The sequence below is a fragment of the Heterocephalus glaber genome, unplaced genomic scaffold (assembly GCF_053883595.1).
Source record: "Heterocephalus glaber isolate CG9 unplaced genomic scaffold, H.glaber_assembly_v1.0 deba00001472, whole genome shotgun sequence".
NCBI classification, from domain to species: Eukaryota; Metazoa; Chordata; class Mammalia; order Rodentia; family Bathyergidae; genus Heterocephalus; species Heterocephalus glaber.
Window position 1 is genome coordinate 59,092,365 of NW_028258315.1, and position 26,876 is coordinate 59,119,240.

The window sequence follows — 26,876 nt, forward strand, 5'->3', positions numbered from 1 at the left end:
GTGATCAAGCATGTACTTAGCCATCCACAAGACACTGGGTTCAGTGCCCAGCACCAAAAACAAAACAAAAAAAAACAATGAGAATGAAAGAAAATTGTCTAAACTTTCACTGCTGGGAAACTATCCTAATACAATTCAGGGTTATAGCTCAATATTTATGTATAAGATGCTCATTGCTGTGCTGTTTAGCTCCCATAAAATACTTAAATCTGTAATAATAAGCAGTAAATAAATTAGGATTTATTCACACAACGGGTTATTCAGCTGCTGAAAGACCGTGTATTTGTGATATACTGTTAATGACAGGTAAAATGTTCCCAACATCGCATGCAGGAAAAGTAGGATTTTAAAAACTATATCCAGTGTGATCCAAATGTTAATTTAAAAAAGAAACATATACACCAGAAATACATATGCTGGCAAATAGTGTAGTCAAAAGAATGAGCAAACAACAAACCAACCTGGCCAAGTGCCAGCTGTGCCACTTTTCTGCTGTATAACACTGGGCAAGATAGTTAACCACTATGTGCCTCAGAGTGCTCATCTAGAAAACGGGGAGCATAGTACCTACCTTACAGACTTGAATGGATAGTAAATAAGGTAATTCAAGCAAATAGTTTAGCACCATGCCTGGCACACTGCAAGCCCTTGATAACTACAGTGTTGCCTCAGTTCATGAACTTGCTTCTTTCCATGTGGAACAAATTTTGCAAGCAGAATCATTTAAATTTGTGAACTGAGATACTATTCTGTACTAGCCATTATCATCATCATCAACACAAAGAATGAATGGGACAAAATACACCAAAATGCTAGCAAGGATCATCCCTGAGTGATAGAATAACAGGTCAGTTTAACTTTCTCCTTTATATTGGTCTTGTTTGTCTAAAATTTCTAAAGCATGTATTATGGAATCAGAAAGAAAAATTCATCAGAGATGAGAATTTGATTAATCACTAGCGTTTGCCCCTTGTGACAGGGAATGGATGCAGGAACAGGGGCATATGCTAGTCAGGAAGTGAGTGATGTCTTTCGCCCCATCTCTGCCAATGCTGCCCTTCCTCAGAAGCCCCAGTACTCACAGGTGCTGTTCCTTGGAAGCCATCCTCTCCAGTGTTGGTCATAGGGAACTCACCCTGCCAGAGGTTGGCATAATGTTGGTCTTTTGGCTGCAGTTTGTTGCCCCAGGGGAAAAGTCTGTCAGGAGAGACATAGACATCAGCCTACAAACAGGCACAGGCTTCTGCATTAAAGTTGAGTAGGAAGACAAGGAAAGAAAGAACTACATTCTTTTGTTCTGAGTAAGCCTTTTAAAAATATATAAATAAAGATTTTAATCAAGATTTAAAAAAATTTCCTTATAACATCTCATGTCAAGTTTACAACCTGAGCCTCTTCCAAGTACTCAAAAGGCCTGAAATAAATCACATCATGAGAAGAATGGCTTATAGAAAGCTGGGCAAGCAGGCACCATTTGAGACTTATTTGGAAGAGTTATCAGGCACTGTTACACCACACTTTTTTATAAAGTCTTCACTATTTTAAGGAGCTTTTCCTAGAAGATGTGACCCAAACATGAGTTTTCTGTCTTATGGCTCTGGAAGTAGAGAAATATCACTGCTTCAGAAGATGCCTAAAATAAGAAAATGCTAAAAGCAAGGAAGACTGCCAGGAAGTTCTAAGGAGTTGTATGTAACATGGTAGGGCTGAGGTGGTAGAACTCGCTTTGGGATTTCAGGAAGTCCATTTGGCCCAATACCTGGCTTTGGGGGCTATAAAGAGATGGTGACTCACTCACAAGTGTCATAAGTAATCTCATGAGGAAGAAGAAAACCTAGTAAGGACAAGGGCTGTTGTTTTTAAATCAACTTTCTAACCAAAGCAAGTTCCACAGTTTAAAAAAAAAAAAGTCACTATATTGTGGACAGGACAGGTCCTTCCATGTACCTATTCTGCAGGCCTCCTCGGCAGCTGTACTCCCACTCAGCCTCTGTGGGCAGCCGTTTCCCTGCCCATGTGCAGTAGGCAACAGCGTCATTCCAGGAGACGTGGAGCACTGGATGATCTGGCCTGGGAAGAAGCAAGAGCAGTCACAAAAGGCACTAATCAATCAGACAAGAAATATGAGCTAGCTCTGGGAAAGCACCCATAATCATCCTCAGTGCAATCAGTGATACCAGCTGGTCCTGGTCCTGAATTTGAGCCCCAGCCATGCCACATCTGATACCTCTACCAAGGTCTAGACTCCAAATGGGTCACAATTCCTCTTGGAACTAGACACGGCATTTATTCACTTAGCAAGGTTGGATTCTCACAGAATTTTACGAGTCAGTCTTTTTCTTGAGGGACAGGCAAGGTATGGTAGCTTGGACTGAATTTCCTTTTCATTCTTTTTTAAGTGGACTACACAATCCTAGCCCATTCCTCATACATCTTTGAATTCCTTTAGTAATTACACTAAGACTTCCATGCTTCCCACAAACATTTACTGAGTACCTATTATGTGCCAGTCACTATTTTCAGCACTGATAAGAGATGCACTTTTCCCAGAATGCTAACTCAGCCAGAATTTGCTACATGAATTGAAAAATAGGCTGCAGATATAGCTAACTGGGTTCAATCCCTAGCACCACAAAAAAGAAAAAGAAAAAAATCCTCCTTAGGTTCTCCTATTCCCCTTAGTTTTTATTTTAGGGGATTTTTCTCTACTGTTAAATTCAGGAGAGAAGATATGAATAGGAGGCTCCTGAGGTGCCTAAGAATCCTATAACTTTCTACCTCACTGTCTATTTGCAGCACAGAAGCTGCTAATTCAGACCTTGAAAGATTTTTAACATTTGTCAACAGGCTATATCCCTAAAGCTGAACTCCATGTACTTCCAGCTCCTGACCATAAGGCCAGTAACCTGAAAGGTTGGTAAAAATAGAGGCTTAAAATACCATCTGAACAATGAGGTTAGGAGGGCAGTGTTCTTGGGCTACTGGGAGGCTGAGTCCTAACCCAAACCACCTTCCTCCATCTCCAGGGTTTAAAGTGTTACTATATTTTTGCTTGAGATAATTACTTCCTCATCACCCTGGAGACTTGCTGACCGACTTGCTGCTCTGTAGTTTTTTAGTCGGGTGGTGGTTTCAAAGTATGCCAATCCAGGACTAAAGATCACGTGGACCCTATACCCAAGGGCTGGGCCTCTATAGTGGCCGCCTGGCAGGATACAACTACTTAACCACAAGATAGTCTTCTTCATCATAATGAGACAAAATAAATGGATAGACTAAAAAACATGCTGTGAGATTTGTAATAGCCCTGTCAAAAGGGGGTCTGCAAGAGGAAACTGACAGCCAAATGAGAAAGGAAAAAATGCTATTTATCAAAGAGGCTTCTGTGGGCTATACACAGTGTTAGATCTTTACACACATTATTTCCGGCCATTCCATTTTCCTACCACTCACTTACAGTTTGGCACACTTGTTACGTGTTTCACAATGAAGACAGCTACTGAGTTCCTTTCTTTTTTCTTTTGGCACTGGGGATCGAACTTGGGACCTTGCAGCAGACCCACTGAGGTAAATCCCCGGCCCAAACACAAAATCTCTCTCTCTCTCTGTTTTTTTTTTGGTACTGGGGATCGAACTCGGGACCTTCCACTTGCAAGGCAGGTGGCGGCACCACTGAGCTAAATGCCCAGCCCACCACTGAGTTCTTTTTCAAGAGCACAGGAGTCTATTTTGAATGAAACATGTCAACTGGATACCACCAAACTCACCTGTGCTGAACAGTAGAGTCAGGCCCCTCTGGGTGTCTCCAATTGGCGCCTTTCACAGGTAACCACCAAGGAGCAGCTGCAACCTCAAAGCAATCCAGAACAGGCTGTTAGCCACAGTGAGTGACTCCAGAGAAGCAATGGACTCAGTATGTGCAGCAAAAATAAATAAATTTTAAAAATAAAAAAATCTCACTAGGTCTTCAGTTCCATTTGGTTTACCAAACATATACCTTTATCAACAATAAAAATGTATATGTAAAGAAATCTTGAACAAAAAAGCACTAACTCCTATAATAAAGCATTACAGTGATCAAGTAAATATGTATTTAAGTGTTCTATACCTCCAAGAATTTTAAAAGATGCACTGCTTGCTAATCCTTTGTAATCTCTAACAAGAGACAGGTAGTAATTCTATTCAAAACATGGGAAACAGTGTTAACCATAAAATTAAGTAGTGGTCAACCAAGTTGATCAGAGAGCAAGCTGAAACAGAGAAGAAAAAACAGAGTATGTTTTTAAGACTCTAGTTCAATTTCCAACTCAACATGGGCTGTGTGACTCCGGATGTGTTCACTATTGTCTGGCCCCTAAGAGCCTTCAACTGTGAAATGGGATTGGATTCACCTATATACCACCTAATTCAGAATCCAGCGAAGGTCAAAACAGGTAAAATTGAAAGTGCTCAAAAAGCTGTTTCTAGGACTATACCTCCTACTTTACAGTTCTGTCAACCAAAATAACAACATGTCTCCCTTCAGGGTGTAGTTAAGAACTGAGGTTCTGCAGCTAGTCAAAATGAGATGTGAACCATGGCTCCGCTGTTCACAATGAGCCTTGGCAACATATTTAACCTCCCCAAGCTGTTTTCTAATTTATAGATACAGTATTCACATCTCCATGTCATTATCAGAGCAGGAAATATAAAGGGTTTAGGGATACACCCTTAGGAACTTAGGCTATGACTTAGGAGGCAGTAATGAAAAACAGTGTCACTGTGTATTGTTTCATGACAGTCACAAGGAAACGCATAAAAATAATCATCACTGTGCCTAATACTAAAGAACGTTAAGTTTACAGACTATTGTTCTAATAGAAATGAGAGCAAACTCAAGGTTATTCCCATGACAATGCTACTCTCAGTCAATTGTATCCTGTTAAGTGTGGCTGAGTGGAAGTGACAGGAGGCTGTTTCCCTGCTAATAATCACCGGAAATACTGAAAGCCTCACTCTTCTTCATTCTTTTTTCACCTCACTCTTGTTCATTTTTTTTCACATCAATACAATCAAAGCATTTAAAGTATTTCAATCAAAAGTTAATGGAAAAAAGACAAACTAGTAAATATTTCAACAAATATTGTGTTGTCCTTAAACAACACTACTGTGAGGTGTTTTATTTTACATAGAGTAGAATTTAAAGTCCTGGTTTCCTTCTATTTCATTTGTGGCACTGCAGAAACTAATCTGAAGATGTCCTCACCTCACTGACCAGACTGCTTGATGTTTAGGCACCAGTGCCAGGCAGTATATTCCATGTCAAGGGAAGGTGTACACAGAAAGCTCCAGTCATGCCACTCTTGTGTTTCAGGGGGATCTTCAGATCACTCACCCAACCCAACTCTACCTCTAGCACTAAGCACCATCACCAGAAGACTGTAGCTCTAGGTGGGAATTTAGCTTAGTTGTGCTGCCGCCTGCCTCGCAAGTGTAAGGTCCTGAGTTCGATCCCCAAGACCCCCCTTCCCAAAAGACTGTAGTTCTTAAATTTTTTTTAAAAAGGCTAAAATAGAGAAAAATGACAAAATGTGGCACTATGTTAACCTTTGTTAAATTTGGCTGATACTATGGGAGACTAAAATGCCTTTTTTTCGCATATCCTTTCATGTTTTGAAATACTTCATCATTAGTAATTTTCTTTAAAAACCCATAATTTATCCATTCTACTACTAGTGGACACTTGGGCATTTACAGTTTGGGACTATTATGAATAGTGCTGCTTCCGTGAATATTCTTCAAAGAGTCTGTGGCTTTTGGTAAATATATATATGGATTTCTGTTCATGGTACACTGTGGAAAAGAACTGCTGGATTGCAGGATATATATCTGCCCAGCTTTAGAAGAGACAGCCAGAAACAAGACAGTGGCAAAAGTCCCTAAAGTTTCCTACCCCTCTTAAAAGAGGGGTTCCCAGAGGGTTGGCGTACATACAGAAGATCTGCAGGCAGCTACTCCAAGGGCCTGTCAATCCATTTATTTTTCCCATCCTTTCCCCTTTTATTCAGACTAGCTACAGATTCTTACTGAGTGCCTACTATATGCCAGGCACTAAGCCTAATTCCTGAAGGGGAATCTATAAGACCCAGGAATCCTCAGAGCATGATCTAAGACAGTTGGTATATTGGCAGGTTTTTAATTATTTGTTTTATATACACTAATTATTTTTTCACTTCATTTTTCTTCAAAAATATCTCCAAAATTCAAATTCATGAGTCCAGATACTACCTTATATTCATCAGTGTTACAGTTTCTGATTTCATCCTTCCCCCATTTTCTGTCAATCTAGACATCTGCTTTTCATTTTTCCCAGTGTTTCTTTTCCGGAAGTTTTCATATTACTTGAGCAATCTACCCAAGACAAACCAATGGCTTACAAGTCTTGAAGTCACAGAGCTATATGACAATCACCAATCTCAGTCACGTGCAGAGAGAAACAGAAAGAACACACTGGCTAGAGCATGGAGAAGGGGACACCAAGAGAATACTTCCTTAACCAAGGGCTGCAACCTAGTTTCTTGGTCCAAAGTAGTAAGACCTAAAGCAAGTATGAAAAGATGTATGTATAGTAAATCTACATATACCATAATACTGTTTATAAACAAAAATTACAAAATAACACAATTTGATGTCCATCCATACAAAGGAATACAAGTTAGTTATCAAAATGCATTGAGACACAGAAATGTATATACAGTATGTTATAAAGGTAAGCACACGTATTTGATTGTTCCTGTAAAAGATGCAAAAGGATGTATGTATCATGAGAAGAAAAAAGTCTGGAAAATATACACACTTAATGGGTGAAGGAGTAGGAGGGTAATACACTGATTTAGAATGAGCATGTATCACTCTTAGCAGGCCTTCTCAACGTTAGCACTAGTGACATTTTAGGCCATGTAAGTCCTTGTTACTGGGGAGGCTTGTCCTGTGCCTGTGGGTGTTAACAGTATTTCTGACCTCTTCCCACTAGATGCTAGTTGCATCCAGCACATAAAATGTCTCTAGACATTACCAAATGTTCCCTGAGATGAGCAAATCACTGAATGAACTATAATTCGGGTGGGATTACTCTTCTTAAATGTTAACTGATAGCTCCTAGTAGCACAGAGGTACTGCCTGAGTTTGAGCAGTAGTAGCAAATTTTATAAGATACGGAATCTTGGACTCTCTACCTTCTTTAGACTCCAGTTTACTTATCTGTGAAATGGAAATAAAAATATTACTATCTACTTCTTATGGTTTCATGAGGAAAAATAAGTAAATATATGCAAAGTACTTAAAAGAATAGTACCTGTTACAGAGTATTAGCCATTATTGCTATTATTCATTTTTGTTATTGCATGTTACAATATTCTTCAAAGAACATGTATTTTAATTAGTGAAAATATAACCCCAATACATAGTTCTTCACTTTGGACCCCACCCCCAGCCCGGTTCACCATTTTCAGAACACTGATAGGCTGAGAAAAGTGCCTGAGGGATAAGAAGCCAAGTAAGAGTTCAGAGGTGATTGCAATATACAGTAATGTTTAAATTTTTTTTAAATGTATTACAGTAAAGACACATTGCCAAGAATGTTGGGATAAGTGTGCTCAAAGCAAGGGAGAGTATTTTGAGGGCAATTAATGGAAATATGTCTTTTACTGTAATCATTTTTTTAAACATCTTTCATCATAGTCATGCTATGAATCTACACATAAACTAACCTGTTCATTGAAACAAAACAACATGAGAGTAGGGCAAAGAGAAAGAGTGAGTGATACAACCTTCATACTAGACAAAGTTTCAGCATCTATAAGGAAACTAAATGACTCTCCTGTCTTGTCTGTAAGACAGACCATAAGTCACCACTGTAATGGCCAGATGCAGGGTCAGAATCCTCATTTGACACAAGAAGAGGATTTAAGTTATCAGTTACTCCACAACTAAGAAGAATTGATAAAAATCAGAGGTAAGACCTCATTCGTCCTAGCCAAGTTGCTCTGGAAAAGCCATGATATTTTCTGGCAAAATTTATAGCAAATCCCCAACCCATGTCAATGGATACCTTTCTTTTCCAAATGTCACTGTTAACTCAATGCTTTAAAAAACTTATACTTGAACTCCTAGTTCTACCTTAAAAATAAATGCTATCTACTATGTTTGGGAACTTTTACAAAATAAACAACTTTCGAGAGCTACATATTATCAAGTTTATGGTGCATATGACACTTCTAATTCCTTTTCTTTAATAGGAATAGTCCTAAAGTGTGTTGTTTACAGAGCAGAAGCACTAACATGACTGGCATATCTGATCAACCTCATCCTAAAAAGAGATCACATTTTTGGGAAGTGGCTTCCACCTACACATTTTCTGGTCAACCGAGACAACTTCCAAAGTTTAGCACTCCCTTATATTCAGGGCGAAAAGGACTTTAACATGACCTACTTCTAGTCAACCATCTCCATAGCAACTGTCTTGGGTTTAAACTGAAACAGCTGTACCAGCCAGCCAGGGGCCAGCTACAATGTAAATAAGATTCCTGTGAGTACCGCTGTCCCTGAGAAACAAGACTACTTCAGAGAGCCAAGACATTTCCTACCTCTCCCAAGGGTCAGAACCAGACTTGTAGTAACAGCTGGTAAAAAAGGAAATAGGAAAACAGCAAAAGCACCTTTATTCCTGCCAGAGGTGGTAAATTATACTTCTTTATATACACATCCCAGAATAAAATCAGCACAGGAAAAAGACAGAGGACTATGTAATTACGCATATTCAAGTATAAAGATATCAAGTTCACAACTTTACAACTGCTCTCTTAGAAATGAAATTCACTGAGACAAGCAAATTAAAAAGACGGACGTTTCTTGAAATGTAGTATAAACATGACAGTTACCCCTATAAAAACAGCCTAAGAGAATTTTTCAACTGACTTCAGTGAACAATGAAAAATTGCAGATCTATTCAAATTCATGAAGTATAAATAAAACTGGAGGAGAATCTAACAACTGAAAGAATCAAATCAGAGAACACACGATAAGTAAAAATCGCTTCAACACCTAACACAAATGTGAAAAGTTAGAAAATGAGGCCATAATAAAAGATAGAAACAAATTTGTCATCCAAATAGGTAGTCAAGCCTGACAGCTTATTTCAAACCTAAAACAGGTACCTTGATGACTTAATAGACCGCACAAGAAAGAAAAATGCATGCTTTCTCATTTATGAAATTTAAGGCTGACCTGAAACTTTTCAATACTTTTTGCTTCAGTTCTAAGTAAAATTCTTCATGCTATACTACACTGAATTCCCAAGGCACAAAACTACTATGCTCTAAACATTTCAGACCCTTAAGAGGAGAATGGAAACCCTAGGCAGAGTTGTCCACCAGAAACAATGCAAAAATGGCACGAGAAATCTTTGGGGTTTTTGGGGGGGTTTTGGTACTGGGACTCGAACTCCGGTCCTTGCGCTTGCGCAGCAGGTGGCGAAACCATTGAGCTAAATCCCTGGCCCCGGCATGAGAAATCTTGAGTGACCTGGTTTACACATTTTCAATTGAGATCTGCATAAATACTGGAGACTTGAGATTCTTTAAAAAATTAGTAGAAATAAAAGAAAAGGTAATTTTTCACTTTTTTGGGCAAACAGGTATCAGTGTAACTGGGCATAACCTACTCTGAAAGCAATGTGACAATACTCAGCAAAAGCTTACATAATATGCATATCCAGTGGGGAAAATGTTTAAATTACTTATTGTATTCCCATCTGAATATAACAGAGCCATTGAAAATTATGGGTAGGACCATAAACTAAAATTGGACTAAACTAAAAAACTAAACTAAATTTGAAATGGTTCAAAGTTCTAAATATTAAAACAGAATCACTTAACCTGCTGGAAAATAATGAAAACTCTTGGAAGTCAGAGGTGTAGGCAAGGACTTTCTGAACAGAACATTAATTGCAAGGGAAATAACATCAAGAATCAACTAATCAAATTGTATAAGTTTAAAAGCTTTTGCACAGCCAAAAAACAAAAAAACAACCAGAAGAGACAACCTATACAACGGGAAAAAATTTTGCCAGCTAGTCCTCAGATAGAGGACTAATATCTAGACTATATAAAGACTCAAAAAAATTAGATCCCCTCAAAAAATAAAGAACCCAATCAAACAATGAGCAACTGAAGTGAATAAACACTTCTGAAAAGAAGAAGCACAAATGGCCAATAAATAAATGAAGAAATGTTCAACACTGCTGGCCATTAGAGAAATGCAAATTAAAACACTGAGATTCCATCTCACCCAAAGAATGGCCATAATCAAGTACTGAGGAGGCTATGGGGAAAAGGAACTCTTTTACATTGTTGGTAGGAATGTAAACTAGTATAAGCATTATGGAAATCAGCATGGAGATTGCTAAAAAAAAATTGAAACTAGAAATTTCATTTGACCCAGCTATTCTCCTTCTAGGTATCTTCCCAAAAGACATCATATTACAGTGATACAACCATACTCATGCTCATAGAAGCATGATTCCTAATAGCTAAATCTTGGAAGCAGCCTATATGTCCACCAACATGTGAACAGATTAAAAACTGTGGTATTTATATACAATGGAATACTATTGTGCCATAAAGATAACTTTGAGTTGTTTGTAAGAAAATGGATGCAGCTTGAGGCCATAATGTTAAGTGAAATAAATCAGACACACAAGCTTAAATATCATATGGTTCATCTTATATGAAAAACCCCAATTCTAAATAAAGAGGAATTTTAAAAAACTGATTAAGTTACAAAATGTCTGACCACCCACTGATTGTTTCTGAATGATTTCTTCACACCTAACAAGCTTTGACACTTCTGGAAAGCAGGGTCAAATAGAAGACAGAAAACACATCATTCTAAGAACAGGAAATTCTCCTACATGGGTTATTTTGGAAAATAAACCACAAAATGAATAATTCCACCTGTCTTAGTCTATTTTGTGTTGCTACAACAGAATACCTTTATACTTCAAAGCTACAGTAATAAAAACAGCATGGTATTGGCACAAAAACAGACATGTAGATCAATGAAACAGAACAGAGAATGCAGTAACAACCCCAAGCACATTCAGTTATCTGATCTTTGACAAAGGGGTCCAAAATATATACTGGAGGAAAGACAGCCTCTTTAACAAATGGTGCTGGGAAAACTGGCTATCCACATGCAGAAGACTGAATCTAGACCCGTATGTCTCATCATGTACTAAACTAAAATCAAAATGGATAAAAGATATAAATATTAAAACAGAAACATTTAATCTGCTGAAGACATAAGCATAAGCAAGCACTTTCTGAACAGAATCCTAACTGCACATGAAACAGCCCCACAAACCAACAAATGGGATCATATCAAATTAAAAAGATTCTGCACAGCAAAGAAAACAACCAAAAGAATAAAAAGACCTCTTACCGAATGGAAAAAAATTTTTTTTCAGATAGTCTTCAAACACAGGCTAATATCTAGAATACAGTATATAAAGAACTTTAAAAAATTAGACCCTCCCCAAAATAAAAGATCCAATAAAAAATGATCAAGTCAAATGAATAGACACTTCATAGAAGTGTCAAATGGTCATTAAATACATGAAAAAATGTTCAATATCTCTGGCGATCAGAGAAATGCAAATTAAAACACACTAAAATTCCATCTTACTCCAAATGAATGGCTGAAGAACAAAATAAAAGACAGATAAAAGGATATAGGGAAATCTTTTGCGCATGGGAAGAGGACCAAGAGATGGAGGGAGGAGGAGAAAGGGAAGGGAAGGGAGTAAAACAGAATTAAGATGTGTTATGTACATGTATCAACTCCCTATGAGGAATATAATCATTATGTACTGCAAACATGTACTGTCTTAGTTACTTTTGTTGTTGCTGCTGAGAAAAAAATACCCAACACCCAAAGTTAAAGGAGGAAAGGTTTATTTCACCTCACAGTTTGTAGAGGTTTCCATCCATAGACAGCTGGTTCCCAGGCAAGGTGGCATGGCAGAGGGGGATCACAGAGGTAAAACAGTCCATGACAAAGCAGAGCAGGCAAAAGGCAAACAGCAGTGAAGTAGCAAGCAGCAAGAAACAACAGCATCCCTTTTTCTGTCCTATTCTATACAGGCTACCCACCCCAAGGGCTGGTAGCACTCATGTTCAGAGTGGGCCACCTTTAATCCTAGCACTGCACTGTGAATCAATCTCAGCAGGACATCCTTAACCCCAGCATCACACACTCTAGATCCAGCCACCTCTGAAAAGCCCTACCTATGACTGTGTGAGGCGTGGGGGGGGGGGGGGGCGCGGGCATTTAGATGTAAGCCATAACATGCACCAATAAAAATAAAAATTAAAAGAAACAAAATACCTCATGGTCAATAATATACAGAGGTTCACTGGGGTCTGGATTCTGGTGGCTGGAGCGCAGCTCTGAGGGTGACTTGGCTGCATTGCAACATAGTGCTTATGTAAAACTTGGCTGCATGCAGAAGAGACCAAGCATGTGAGATGGTCTCACTTTAAAATAACCTTTTCTTGGGGCCAGGGATTTAGCTCAGTGGTTACACCACCTGCCTCGCAAGTGCAAGGACCTGAGTTCGATCCCCCGTACCAAAAAAAACCACCACCACCAACAAAAGAAAACCTTTTCTCTCCTGCCTGCTGCGCAAGTGCAAGGCCCTGAGTTCGATCCCAAGTACCAAAAAAAAAACAACACTTTTCTCTTGACAGCTAATCTAATCACATGAGACCTAACCCACTCTCAAAAGACAAGAATTAATCCCTTTCAGGAGTAGTAAACCCATGAGCTAATCATCTTCAACTAGGCTCCATCTCCTAAAGATTTCACCACCCCAATACCCTTATATTGAGAACCAGATTTCTAGAATATGAACCTTTTTGGGACAAACCATATCCAAACCATACCACCACTTATTATTAGTAAAAGAGAAGAAAAAGAAGAGCATCTGCACTCCATAAAGCATCACAAGAAAAGGGGACAGGAACTTGGTTGCAAAGACAGCTCAACCTCAAAATCAACTTCCTGCCTGGGGCTGGGGATTTAGCTCAGTGGTTTCGCCGCCTGCTGCGCAAGCGCAAGGACCCGAGTTCAATCCCCGGTACCAAAAAAAAAAAAGACAAAAAAAACCTTCCTGCCCATGGTTAGACAAGGTATGTCAGAGGGTTACATGATGCCATGGCTCAATTCCCGCCATTCAAAAGAAAGTCTGGTACTGTACTAGACAATGTCAATCAAGTCTGCAAGAGGAGAAAACAATTATTACAAGTGTAGTTCAGAAAACTTCAGTAGCACGGGAACTAGCACAAAGAATCAACAACTGGGACTTCATCTTTTTAAAAAGCTTCTGCACTGCAAGAGAAACTACCAACAGAGCTAAGAGACAACCTACAATATGGGAAGAAATTTTTAGCAGCTGTACCTCAAAGGGCTACTATCTAGAATATATAAAGAGCTGAAAAAAATCAGACCCCCCAAATTCAAAGACCCAATTCAAAAATGGGCATCCGAAATGAACAGACATTTCTCAGACAAAGAAGTAAAAACAGCAATATATGAAAAAATGTTCAACATCATTGGTCATTCAAGAGATGCAGATGAAAACAACACTGAGATTCCACCTCACCCCAGAAAGAATGGCGGCTATCAAGAAATCAACCAAAAACAAATGCTGGCAGGGGTGTGGAGAGAAAGGAACCCTTCTCCATTGTTGGTGGGAGTGCAGACTGATGCAACCACTGTGGAAATCCGTATGGAGATGCCTCAAAGAACTAGAACTAGAGGTCCCATTTGACCCAGCTATTCCCCTATTGGGTATCTTCCCCAAAGAACTAAAAGAATCATATGACAGCGATGTGCACCTATGTTTATAGCGGCACAGTTTGTTAATAGCTAAGGATTGGCAACAGCCCAAGTGCTCATCAACTGGAAAATGGATAAAGAAGATGTGGTTTTTTTATAAAATGGAGTACTACTCAGCCATAAAGAATGAGAAACTAGAGTTATTTATAGCTAAATGGATGCATATTGAGGCCATACTCTTAAGTGAAATAAATAGGACACACATGTGTAAATACCAAATAATATCTCTAGTGTGAGAAACTGAAAGTGTATATAAGGATGAAAATGATTAAAACGAATAATTGATAATTATAGGAAATAGGAAATAGGAAAAGGTCCAAAGGTGTAGGGGTGGCGGGAGGGGAAGGGGAAAGAGAAGAAAGGAAAGGAAAAATTATGAGAAAGAAAAAAAAAATGGAAATGAAATCTATGTAAATAGGGAAGGGTGGTGGGGGTGAAGGGCACATAAGTAATGGGGAAAAAATAAGAACTAAGATAATCATGTTCAGGTACAAACACCCAATGATAAATGTAAATGTATTGTATACCTAAAATGTGCCAATTAATATATAAATAAGTAAATAAATAAATAAATAAAGTGTAGTTCAAGGGCTGGTGATTTAGCTCAGTAGCACCACATCTGTCTCCCAAGCACAAGGTCCTGAGTTCAAGGCCTGGTACCGGGGAAAAAAAAAGGGTAGTTCACCTAATCCAGCAAAGTTGGGCATCAATACTTTTTGTTAAATAAAATATACCAAAGATATTCAGAACCTTAGTTTTGGAGAGATGGCAAAAGATGACCTGGTCCCAAAAGACATCCCCTCTTCTGTGTCTCTAGGAAGAATAAGAACAAGGTAGGATGAAATTGGTACCTGTGTGACCAGACAGATTTACAACTGTTATCCAAACAGTTAAGAACCTCCATTTTACTCTGAAAGGTTTCCCAATTTGGACAGTAAGTTACATAGTCACTCTACCAACAGATGATCCCTCATCTTGAACAATTTGAGCCTCAGACATCACTTCCTGCTGGTAGTTCCAGTCATGTTCAGATCATTCTAACAGTGAGTTCTAATCTACATCTAAATTGAAGTCTGTATTTTACATACCTTCCATATGCTAATCCTGATTGAGTTTCCAAGGACCACGTGGAATAAATCAAATCACCTTTCAGATTATTTGCAAAATAATCTTCACTTATTTTTCTCTTAGCCTTTAAGTTCAGTAACCTAATCAACCTCTCTAGCCTCTTCCATATCAAAGTTAAAGGCATCACCATCTCCCCAGTTACACAGGACAAAAGCCAAGAGTTATACTTGATTCCTCTCCTTCTATGCTCTCAGACATAGTACTTCCAAATACTACATCATTTTTTTTCTTTTTTTTGGTACTGGGGACTGACCTTGTGCTTGTGAGGCAGGCAACAGAACCACTGAGCTAAATCCCCATCCCTACATCACTTTTTATTGTTGTTGTTTTTCAGTACCGGAAATCAAACTCAGGACCTTGCACTTGCCAGGCAGGCACATTCCACTGAGCTACATCCCTGGCCTACTACATCACTTTTTAGTGTCTCTACCACCACCCTGCTTCCTATACCCATCATCTCTCATTAAATTATCACAAAACATCACAAAGAAGCCTGAGTGGTTTCTCTAAATATTAGTTAGACCTACTGGCTCCTAACTGAAATTAAGATGAAACCAAACTCCTCTAAAGTCTACAAAGCTCTCTGTAATCCATGGCTGGCTATTTCTCCAACCTAATCCTGATCTAATAACACAACCCTACTTGTTTTTACTCTCTTCTTATTGGTCATCCCCACCATACTCACTGTTTAGGTTTCAGCTCAGGTTGTCACTTCCTGGGTGAAATCATCACATATAAAAGATCCAAAACAGCCCAAGCACATTCTACTCCAATCATTTTCCATCCCACTACTCCGTTTTATTTTAATCACAGACTGTTATCATATTAGTTATATGTTTACTTGTTTAGAGTCTGTGTCCAAGTAGAATTATATAAGCTCCCTGAGAATCAGAATGCATAACTGGTTCTTAGTTGTATCCACAGCACTTTGAACATGGCCTGGTCCACAGTACACCACAAGAACCTCTGTTTAATGAACAAATTCACCGGTTCCTTGGGATTGCATAATTTCCACTCTTCCTTCACCTTGAATGACCTCCTTCTAAATAAAGACCAGTTTTTTTTATATACTGTGTTTCGGAGAACCAAACCCGGTGAAAGGGTTTAAGGAGAGTTCTGCACTGGGAATGGTGGCAGGCTGGCTCTTAGGTACTAACAGTTGCCTCCCTCAGCTCTACCTAGAACTGAAGCAAGTCATTTCCCCTTCCTGGGCCATGAGTGCCAAATCTATAAGAGGATGGCTTTTTACACCATATAATTTTGAACATTGTGTCCATCATAAATTCTTAGTTTTGCATAGGTTGCTCTTAAAGTTGGACATCCTTGGGCATGACTTTCTACTCACTCTACCTTTCTTTCTCCATAGAGGTTCCTGATACAAATCCCAACATTCAATGGGCAAGTGATGTCAGACCTATTTTTATTTCTTAATCCAGGTTAGGCCTCAAAAGACCCATAATTTAAAAGACCCAAATTTAAGGAAACCTTAAAACAAGTATCCAAATCAGAACCTCTGGGACCCCAGCATGCCTCACACACACCTCACTCTGATCACATGTCTTGGAGCAGGTTGGGGAGGGGGGCAAAGTGTGCCTGGTTATCCTATTATATTGGGCTCTAGTCTTTCAGGGTTATCATAGTTTGCTTCCTGAGCCTATGCCACACTGACTCTTAAGTTAGGCAAACAAGGACTGTTTTCAAAGAGAAAGGACAAAAGATAGCGTTACCTTCTTATCTCATCCAATTACCCAGACCTTGAGTGCTCTACCCAAATAACTCAGTTACTGTGAACCCACCTCAACTCTGATACCAGGACAGTGTCCCTTGCCAAGGAAAAGCTGACTCTGCAACCTGAGATAGGTCACACCAGGTCTGGGCCCTGGGGCTTTCAAAACCTAAATGTTCCAACATACGATAGCCAAATGGTAAGCTTTCATTTTTTGACAAATACATATTAAGTGCTTACTTACACTTGCTGTGCTGGGGATAAAGTTGTGAACAATACAAATATATTCCCACCCACCTTCACAGAATAAATCTAATACAGGAGAAAGCATTAAAAAATTATCTATACAAATAAGTGTAGATAATAATTATAACTGAGATGAACAGTACGAAAGGAAGGCACAAGAGCCATAAGAACAAATAACAGATGGAGAGCATCTAAATCTGGAATGTGGGATGACAAGACAGTGTTCCAAATGTACTTCTCAAAGTAAACTCAGCTGAGACCTGACTACACAAAGCTGAAGATGGACAGTTAGAGCAGATGGACAGAGCAGGCCCTCTGCCAGATGCTTTGCCCTGGTTGTTCCCAAGATAAGTCCCTCTTCATCTGCAAGGTTCCCCTTAAATGCCTCTTCCTTATCCAGGTATTCCTGGATCAACAAATTTGGAAAATCCCAAAATAGTTAACAGTTATCACTGGAAAGCATAGAGGGACAGTTTGAGAATAACAGCTAAAACCAGAAGGAACTGTGCCCACTCCAATAATGAGTGAGTATATGGAGCCCACATTAAGAAAGTATGAAGCAGTCTTGCCTCATGAACTCTTTTTTTTTTTGGTACTGGGGATCGAACTTGGGTCCTTGTGCTTGCACAGCAGGCAGCGAAACCACTGAGCTAAATCCCCGGCCCTGCCTCTTGAACTCTTAAAACTGACCTACCAGGGTTCTCTTGCAGAACAGAACCTCATAGAAGGAGAAACCTCAAGGCATAAAATCAAACTGCTGAAACAAAGAGATAAGAAAGAAAGGGGAGATGGTAGAGGAAAAAAGACTCAGAAAATCTCAGGAAATGAGTGGCTATATTTTGAAGGCAAGAGGATAGCTAATAGGGAGGTCAGTGTGGGGACAAAACTATCCTAGATCACCTTTCCTTCTAAAGGTTCAGAAAGACAGCTCACATGAAAATGAACAATAGCAAAGATCCAAGATCAAATCTAATCCAAAGTTACCATGAGAAAAGAGAGGAAGCAGAACAGCACAACAGACAACAAATGAAGTGAGGAAGATGCATTAGTCCTTTTTCCACTGCTATAACAAAATACCAGACACTTAGGTTTGGACTGGGGTGTGAAAAAGAAAAGAGTTTTAAAAAAGAAAAACAGAAAAGAGGTTAATTTAGTTCACAGTTTTGGAGATCCAAGAGCATGGCATTAGTATATGCTAGGGTCTGGTGAGGGTACTCCTGGGTATATTACATCATGGTAGACGGGATTCTTGTGGGAGCATGTGTGAGGAAAGGATCGCAGAACAAGACAGGAAGCCAGAGAGAGCCAGTCATCAGGCTTGCCTTTTTATAACAATTTGGTCTCATGAGACCAGCATCAGTTACTTCATTAGGCAGTGTTCTGAGTTATGACCTAATCATCTCCCACTAGGTCCCACCTATTAAAGGTTCCACTATCTTGTAACAGTCCACCATCTCTTCATACCACCACACTGGGACCAAGCTTCTGGTATATGAAACTTTGGGCAACAAATCAAACCTGAACCACAGCAGAAGCCATGCTTCAAAAATCACAATGTATTGTTTCAAAACGAGATCAAAGACAAATATACAATGATATATGAAAGAATAAAATCATAATCCGTAAACCGAGATGATGTACAAAAGTCAAGAAACAACTAGAAATAAAGCAGAGTCATTTCAGAAATGTTACTTAAGGGACACAAAGACAAAAAAGAGGAAATTTTTAAAGTTAAAGAAAAAGCAGCCAGGTACAACAGCACAAACCTGTAATCCCAGCTATTCGATGCTGAGGTATGAAGAACAAAAGTCAAGGCCAGCCTAGGCAATTTAGCAAAACCTTGTAAAAATGTAAAAAGGATTTGGGATGTAGCTCAGTACGTCCCAGGGCCCAGGTTCAATCTCAGTACTACCAAAAAAAATGAAAGATTAACATGATTCGAAGGAAAGTGATATACACTGAAAATGAGTAAAAAGAACCTTACAAATAGACATAAGAAGAATGATGAGTTCTTGAAGAAAAAAAAAAAGGCAAACGGAGCGCGGTGCTGAGGTCCCCCAGCGAAAAAAATGTCCGCCTGAGGAGACCCACAAGTTCTGTGGGGGGGACCGCAGCCCACCCGGAGGAAGGTGACTGCCCAGCCCGACCGCGTGTGGCCCGAGGGAACTTTCGCCGGAGGCTGGACCTGCAAGAAATGGCGGAAGATGACCCCCGCAACAACAGCGCTTGGCCGCGGTTGGGACCTACAAGGAGCTGAACGACCTGCTGGACTTCAGTGGGATGTTTTCCCCACCTGTTAATAGTGGGAAAACCAGACCAACGACACTGGGAAGCAGTCAGTTCAGTGGATCAGAACTTAGAAGTTGATGAAACACTTTCCACCTTTCTTTATGAAGCCAAAATTAACCTGATTATGTAAACCAGACAAACAGTAAACAATAAAGGAAGAACAAAGGAAAAAAAAACTATGGACCAATTCACTGCATGAACATTTTACAGAAATCCTCAAAAAAAAAAGCAAATTAAATTCCACTGTTCATAAAAGGAAAATCATAATCAAAACAAACTACAGCTAACATCATACTTAATGGTGAAGGAATGAAAGTTTTCTTCCATGAACAAGAACAAAGCAAGAATGACTACTCTTAACCTCTCTGCAGTTCAATATTTTACTAGAAAATCCTGGTCTGCATTAATATGGCAACAGAAGGAAATAAAATAAAAAGGAGATTGGGAAAGAAGAAATAAAATTGTTTCCATTGACAGACAACATGATTGTCCCAAAGAATCTTCAAAAACCTAGAGTTCAGCAAGGTCACAGGATATAAGACACACACACACACACACACACACACACACACACACACACCCCCACCCATCCCCATCCCAGTCTTAATTCTCAATACATTTGGCCCTCCATTTCTTCAAGTTCATTGTCTGCAGATTCAACCATGGATTAAAAGTATGTGGAAACAAAAGAGGCACAGAAAAATGTAGTAAACTATAGAAAATTTTCCTGATATTTAAAAAATAATTGTGGAAATACATATTCAAAGAGCAAACATCATATTTGAGAATACTGATCTACAATGACCAACACTAGTATATATTCTAGGGAAATTATTTTGATACTAAAGAAAAAAAACCTCAAAGATTGACTATGCATCAAAACTTTTAAGTATAGACAACATTAACAAACTGTTACCAACACCGGCGCCTGCCTCGCAAGCGCAAGGTCCAGCGTTCGATCCCCAGTACCAAAAAAAAACCAACAAACTGTTACCAACATGTAAATATTATTCCTATGGCTACTTCTTGATGAATCTAGCAAAGAATGAGCTCCTCAATTCAACTGTCTAGGAAGACCCTGAAAATAGAATTAAACCTGTACCTATTCATAGAACTAAGTTCAACAGCAGAGAGTACTCTATGCAATAGACATACACTTCAATAATACATAACTAGTATAACTATTTTAAAACTGGGGGAGAAACAGGAAAAGTATATGTAGGGGCCTGCGGATTTAGCTCAGTGGTTCTAGTGCCTGCTTTGCAAGTGCAAGGTCCTGAGTTCCATCCCTGGTACCCAAAAGAAAAAAAAAAAGCCCTGATTGGGCTGGGGATTTAGCTCAGTGGTTTTGCCACCTGCTGCGCAAGCACAAGGACCCAAGTTTGATCCATGGTACAAAAAAAAAAAAAAGTATATGTAAAAGTCTGGGTATTTTCTAACCTTATTCTCAGTAATTACATTGGTGATGGTAGTATTGGTATTGTTATTTTGAGACTGTTACATATGCAATCTAGGATAAAATAAATGAGTAATTATGGGCTATTTTAATTCTATCCCTGTGTCCCGGAGAACCCGGACTCCTGCTGTGGAAGAAAAGACAAAAATGTAATACAGAACAGGCTGTGTAAAAACCCCAAAACAGAAGTACACTATCAATGTAAATTAATGGGACATTTTACCTTAGCTCTGTCCACTGAAGAGGCTTAGAAACAACAACGGAACTAAAGCAACAAACATACCTAAGACCTAGAGGGGGTTCTGGAAATAGGACTTCTTAGAGAAATGGCTAATTCCAGGGAAGTAGACACAGATCTTGTCATCAGAAAAAGCAAAGAAGCCATGAGGGCGACCACAGTCAGTTCAAAAGGACTCAGAAAGTTGCCTATGGCTGGCCACAGGAAAGGAGAACAACTGCAAATCGGCACAAGGTTTCTTCCTGGACCGATGAAAATGACCTAAAATTAGATTGTGGTGATGGTTGCACAACTCTGTAAATATGCTAAAACAACACTGAATTGTACATTTAAAATGGTGAATTTTATAGTATGTAAATTATATCCCCAAAAAAGCTGTTGAAAAGGAGAGAGAAGGTAAAAAGATTCATAAGAGCTTGAAAAGGTAACCAGTGCTCAAAAACAGGAAAATTTTAATTCTAAGTGAATAAATACATGTTTAAATATATGAATTCATAAAGATTTTTTCAATCTGGTAATTACATAAATCTATATTTGTGAAAAAACTGTGTAGAACTACATATATATAAATATATATAAATAAATACATGTAACACTGATGCACTCAAAAATACATAGGTTGTATCAACTACTAATTTCCTGTTATGAAACTGTACTATAATTATATAAGATGGTACCACTGGAGGAAACTGGGTGAATGGTATACCCAATATTATTTCCTGGGCTGCGGATTTAGTTCAGTGGCACTGTGCCTGCCTCACAACGCAAGGTTCTGAGTTCAATCCCTGGTACAAAAAAAAAAAAATTATTTCTTATTCCTACATTGAATCTATAATTATCTTAAATATTTAATTTTCAAAAACCCAGCTTGTCACTGTTGAAGAGTAATAGGGATCAATTCATTATTTTAAAAGCTTGTACGCCAGCTGTGGTGGCACAGGCCTTATAATCCCAGAACTTGGGAGGAGGCTACAGCAGTGGACCACTGGCAGTTCGAGGCCAGCCTGGGCTACAAAATAGTTCAAGGCCAGCCTGAACTACACAGCAAGACCTTGTCCAGAAAGAAAAGAGAAGACAAGAGAAGAGAGGAGAGGAAAAGGAAGATGAAGAAAGAGAAAGTAGAGGAGGAGGAGACAGACCTTTTCTGTATGGCCTGTACCAATGGCTAAGAAAATAAACTATCTCTTTATGAAAGTATATCCATTAATAAATGAAAAATAACTATTAAATTATCACCATTACAACTCCTAATAAATTCATGGATATAACCACTGAGCATTAACAGCAGCTAACATGGCAAAAGAGAAGCAATAGAGATTAGGTGCCTCCTGCTGAAGGAAGATACTATTATGATGTCCTGCCATGGGTTGCAAACATGAATTTGATCAGCTGTGCATGCAGCTACCGAACTACAGCTAACACACAGATTAGAAAGAACAGGTGAACTGCATTAAGAGAGGGCAGTCGGAAAAATTTAGACTGTGGGAAAGACTACAGGCTAAAGGTTCTGTATTCTTCAGTGAATAAATTAGTGTGAAAGAGACAAGGAAAGGGCCATTGAAAGGGAAACCTGAAGACTAGAAGAGTCTTAAAAGTACTCTTCATAAATTCTATCTAAAAAGAAAAGAGAACATGCAAATACCTTTACATTAGCAGGATTAAACTTGGGATGTACACTGGATGCTAATATTACAAAGAAATACAAGGAAATATCTACTTTAAAAATCAGGAGAGGGCCTACTTCAGGGACAGAGAAGGGTAATAGCATGTGGCACACAGATGTAGCCACTACAGTAGTAGCAGAATTCCAACTTCTGAGTTGGGTGATACTTACAAGCACATTCAACTTAGGGTAACTCAGTAAGTCATGTACTTATGATATATGATTTTCTGTATTTGAATTTTTATAATGAAAAGGTGTTTTTTTTTAAAAAAAAAGGACAACGTAAGGCTGGGGATTTAGCTCAGTGGTTCTGGTGCCTGCCTCGAAAGCACAATGCCCCAAGTTCGGTCCCCAGTACCAAAAAAAAGAAAAAAGGGACAATGTATATCATTAATGTAAACTGACATGAATACAATTTTTAAAATAATCTCATGAAAATAAACAATATTATTTAATTTTAACCAGTTACTCTAGCCTGAGGAGATTCCTCAGCCTGTTTTCTAAAAAAAGGGACCTGTTTTTAAAAAAGGGACCAACAGAAAAAAAAAAAGGAGAGAGAGACTAACAAGTGTTGTGAAGTGTTAAGAACAGGTGAACTCTGAAATGAGACTTCTTTCTTTATTCTTTTTAAATTTTCTTTTGGTACCAGGGATCTAACTCTGGTCCTTGAGCTTGTGAGGCAGGCAGTGGAACCACTGAGCTAAATCCCCAACCCCCAGACTTCTTTCTTTAAAGGAAAGGTTTTCTCAGAACATGATCCAGGGTAACCTTTCATTTGCCTATCTACTACCTAAAATCATCTTAAAGTTATTCCATGGATCAGCTCACATCTTACATTTCTAGAAACATTGGTTTTAAAAAAGGTCTAGTGCCTGAAGTTAAGTCAGGCTTAAGAAGGGGGATGAAAAAAATAAATAAATAAAAGCTCTCCTACCTCATCAATAAATTTATTTTATTCATTCAACCATTTCTAAACAAGCTTAAAAGGTTTGCTTTTCCATAATGAGCATTTAAGCAAGTGACCAATACTGCAACCGGGTGAAAGCTGCTTGTCCTCATCCTAGTTACAAGCACACACACTTCACTACATACTTAACAGGGCACCTTCAGAGCCTAGCAATATCACCTCTGCCTTTCATGCTGTGTGCCTGGACAAATGACAAGACACCCTGTATCTGAAAGCGCAAATTACAGAAATAAGCACAAATGCTCTCCCTCATCTGAACTCCCTATCTTAAAACAAGGCACCACATCCTGACTTACATCAACACTAGCCTGAAAAGACGTCAAAGCCCTTTAAAAACGGAGGTGGGGTTATCAGGTTACATAAGACTTATAAACTTGCAGTGACCAAGTAAATTTAAATGGATCTCAATCATGTTTTCAAAAATTTATCTAAAAATGGTCCAACTCACCAAAATATGATTTGGGACTAACTCTTGTTTTATTTCATCTTTCCCCCCATATTTTTGAAAAGAAAGAAAATGTGAGCCAGGATACTTCAGTTTTCCTGGCACCACTGCCAGAGGATAGAGTGACGCCAACATATTAAGATAAAGTTCATGGCCAGAATTGAAAAGGAACTTGTATAAAAAGGAAGATTAGGGTTGGGTTCCTTCATCTTCAGTGTCTGTGTCTTAATCAATCTCCCCTAAGTTGGGTGACCCCTGTTCTCTAACCTATCTCCTGCATGTCTGCATTTTCTGCCCTTTTCGGTTTGTGAACCCTCAACTTGCCAGCTTACCTCCACTCTTTCCCTTGTTCCTACATTTTCATAAACAGTGTATGCAAACAAATACATAAATATCACAAATCTACTAAAACAGCTGGTACAGGAATTCCAAATTCTACTCACCACCTAGGTGTTCCTGGAAACCCAATCTATTTCCATGATATCTGAAGAAAATACACCTAACTCACACTCCTGGATCCTCTTTCTGAGAGACAGTACACTCCTGCCTATAAGAACCAATTGTCTGCCTCCATTTCTTAGGAACATTCACAGCAGAGGACCCTTTTCATGGATACTTCTCTGATCTCATGAATGTTTAAAAAGTAAAGTCTATCTCCACACCAGCTTCTGAAGAGATCAGTGCTTTGAAAATAGAATTTTAAAACATTTACATTTAACCTTTCATTCCAAAGCTAATCCCAGCATTCAGGAGGCTGAGGCAGGAGAAGGGTGAGTTCCAAACCAGCTAGAGCTACATACTGAGACCCTGTCCCCAAAACTACAACAAACAAAACAAAACAAAGCAAAAAAAATTTTCATGTCAGAAATGTTTATAAGTAAAAGAAACTCAGAAGGGTCTAGAGCCCAGCTGAGCTCTACTTCATAACAAGATGTATTACTTGGGTGCACGAGACAAAAGTTCAAGGCTGATTCAATGCTTCCTCAGACACCATTCTGGCATTGTGCCATGTTCATCCAGATCAGGTGCCCTGACCTATGGGCTGTTACCTTGGGCAAATCTATGACAGTTAAATGATCAGGGTAGGAGGGAAAGGAAAGTAGCATTTTTAGTTGGGATTTTTCACCTGAACTATTTCCAGTGAGCCACAGAGAAATATGAGAGCCTGTTTAAACATTACTTACTGCCTGTTGGATATCAGTCTTCACTTGCTCACTCAACATGCCTTCAAAGACAAAGGAGTCGCCAAACTTCTCAGCCTATAAGGAAGGTAGGAAATAAACCCAGAAACAGTTGGAGTAATGTGTTTTACATGTACCATTTTCCTTGCACATTACTAAAATGATTTTTCTTGTCTAACTGAACGTGAGTTTTTTCTATGACTACCCAAGAGGACTCAGATGACTTCAAAGCATCTGGCTTCCTGTTAAAACAGGTTAATATCACTCACAGAGAATATATTCATTTAAGGCTTGTTTAGCTGGTAAGACTGTAAACTGGAACACATTAACTTTTGAGAACCTGACTGCCCCTGTTGAAGGAAATTTTATTTCCTCAAGAATTATAAATGACTTTGGGAAATAACAGTATTGTGTAAAAATGAGATTACACAATCAAGTTTTGTCCTTTATCCTGCTCCTAGCATCTAGGTAAAAGAGTTAAATACAACTATTCATTGACATTCTGTCACACTGTAGCTCTACTAAGGTATCAAATTTGTTTATAAATCTCAAGTGGCCAAATTCAGCAACAGGTGTAAATGTCCATTTTAATAATTGTATTTAACATTAGCACCTCAAGTCTTCATCAGCCTTATTCTTTTTGTCACATGTGACCCTATCCTGAAAAGGAGGTCCTTTGTCCCCTGGCATTTGTGACTTTCCTCTAGTTTTCTTCCTACATTTCTGACTGTTCTTACTCTTTGGAAATACCTAGGCTCTTCCTGCCCCTGAAACTCAGCAGCTTTCTGGAGCTCTGCCCCTTGCCCTCTTATACTAGGCCAGCAGCTCTTTGATTTTGTGTAGCTGAAATTATACTACAAGCTTATTAAAACTATATACTACTGTTCTCCAACCCCAGACATTTTGATTCTGGGGATATATGGTAAGGAAAAAACCAAAAACCTGCCTGTGTTAAATCCGCTGGATCTAACATAGGTGGTTCAAGAGAAATACATGGATCAGCTGCTAGGAAATGTCTTTCAACCTCTTCACTTTAACTATGGCCAGGACTTCCAATGACTCTCAAATTTCAACCTCCAGCCCTGCCCAGTCCTGACAAGACAAAATTAACTGAGTACTGGATCCCTATATTTCAGGCCCTACAAGTACCTCAAGTTTCTTTTTTTATGTGGAACTTATCATCATTTCTTCACCCCTGATATTTTTTGTGTATTTCCTGGTGACATTACAGTGCTTAAGAATCTAACCCATTTACTCATTCAGTAAACAGGTATCAAACATCTACCACATGACAGGTCTTAAGCTAAATGAAGGGACACAAAGTCAATACCAGACAGGCATTGTCCTTGTCTTTCACTTAAATGTGAGGACACAGACAAAGATCAAGCCAATCAAAGAAAGGAAAAAACAATTCTAACTTAATTTCACCTTGTAAGGTCAAAGTGTCAAGAAAAATCTCCTGGCAGAGTGAGCACAGGAAGACTTCTTGAGAAAGGGACATGTGTGCTGAGGTGACTCAAGAATGAAAAGAAGATAGATACGCAAAAAGGGACAAATAAGGGGCTGTGGACTCCAAGCAGAAGAAAAATATTGGCCAAGCTT

At 38.8% G+C, this 26,876-nt stretch overlaps 1 protein-coding gene across 42 annotated transcripts in view; it reads right to left on the bottom strand.

Annotated features, from left to right (window-relative positions):
• Positions 1 to 26,876, bottom strand: part of Sumf1 (sulfatase modifying factor 1) — a 671,842-nt gene that overhangs the window by 629,616 nt on the left and 15,350 nt on the right. For 35 of the 42 annotated variants that reach the window (XR_015439151.1, XR_015439148.1, XR_015439149.1 and 32 more), the window contains exons 3-7: positions 25,278 to 25,352; positions 14,686 to 14,748; positions 3,768 to 3,850; positions 1,948 to 2,070; positions 1,083 to 1,197 (exon numbers count right to left, since the gene is read on the bottom strand). Coding sequence is in view for 16 of the 42 variants with exons in the window: in XM_087181352.1 (XP_087037478.1) it covers positions 1,083 to 1,197; positions 1,948 to 2,070; positions 3,768 to 3,850; positions 14,686 to 14,748; positions 25,278 to 25,352 (459 nt within the window). In the remaining 26 variants the exon portion in view is untranslated. The remainder of the gene's footprint in view (positions 1 to 1,082; positions 1,198 to 1,947; positions 2,071 to 3,767; positions 3,851 to 14,685; positions 14,749 to 25,277; positions 25,353 to 26,876) is intronic. The other 7 variants (XM_087181354.1, XM_004854233.3, XM_087181353.1 and 4 more) reach the window with 2 other exon arrangements.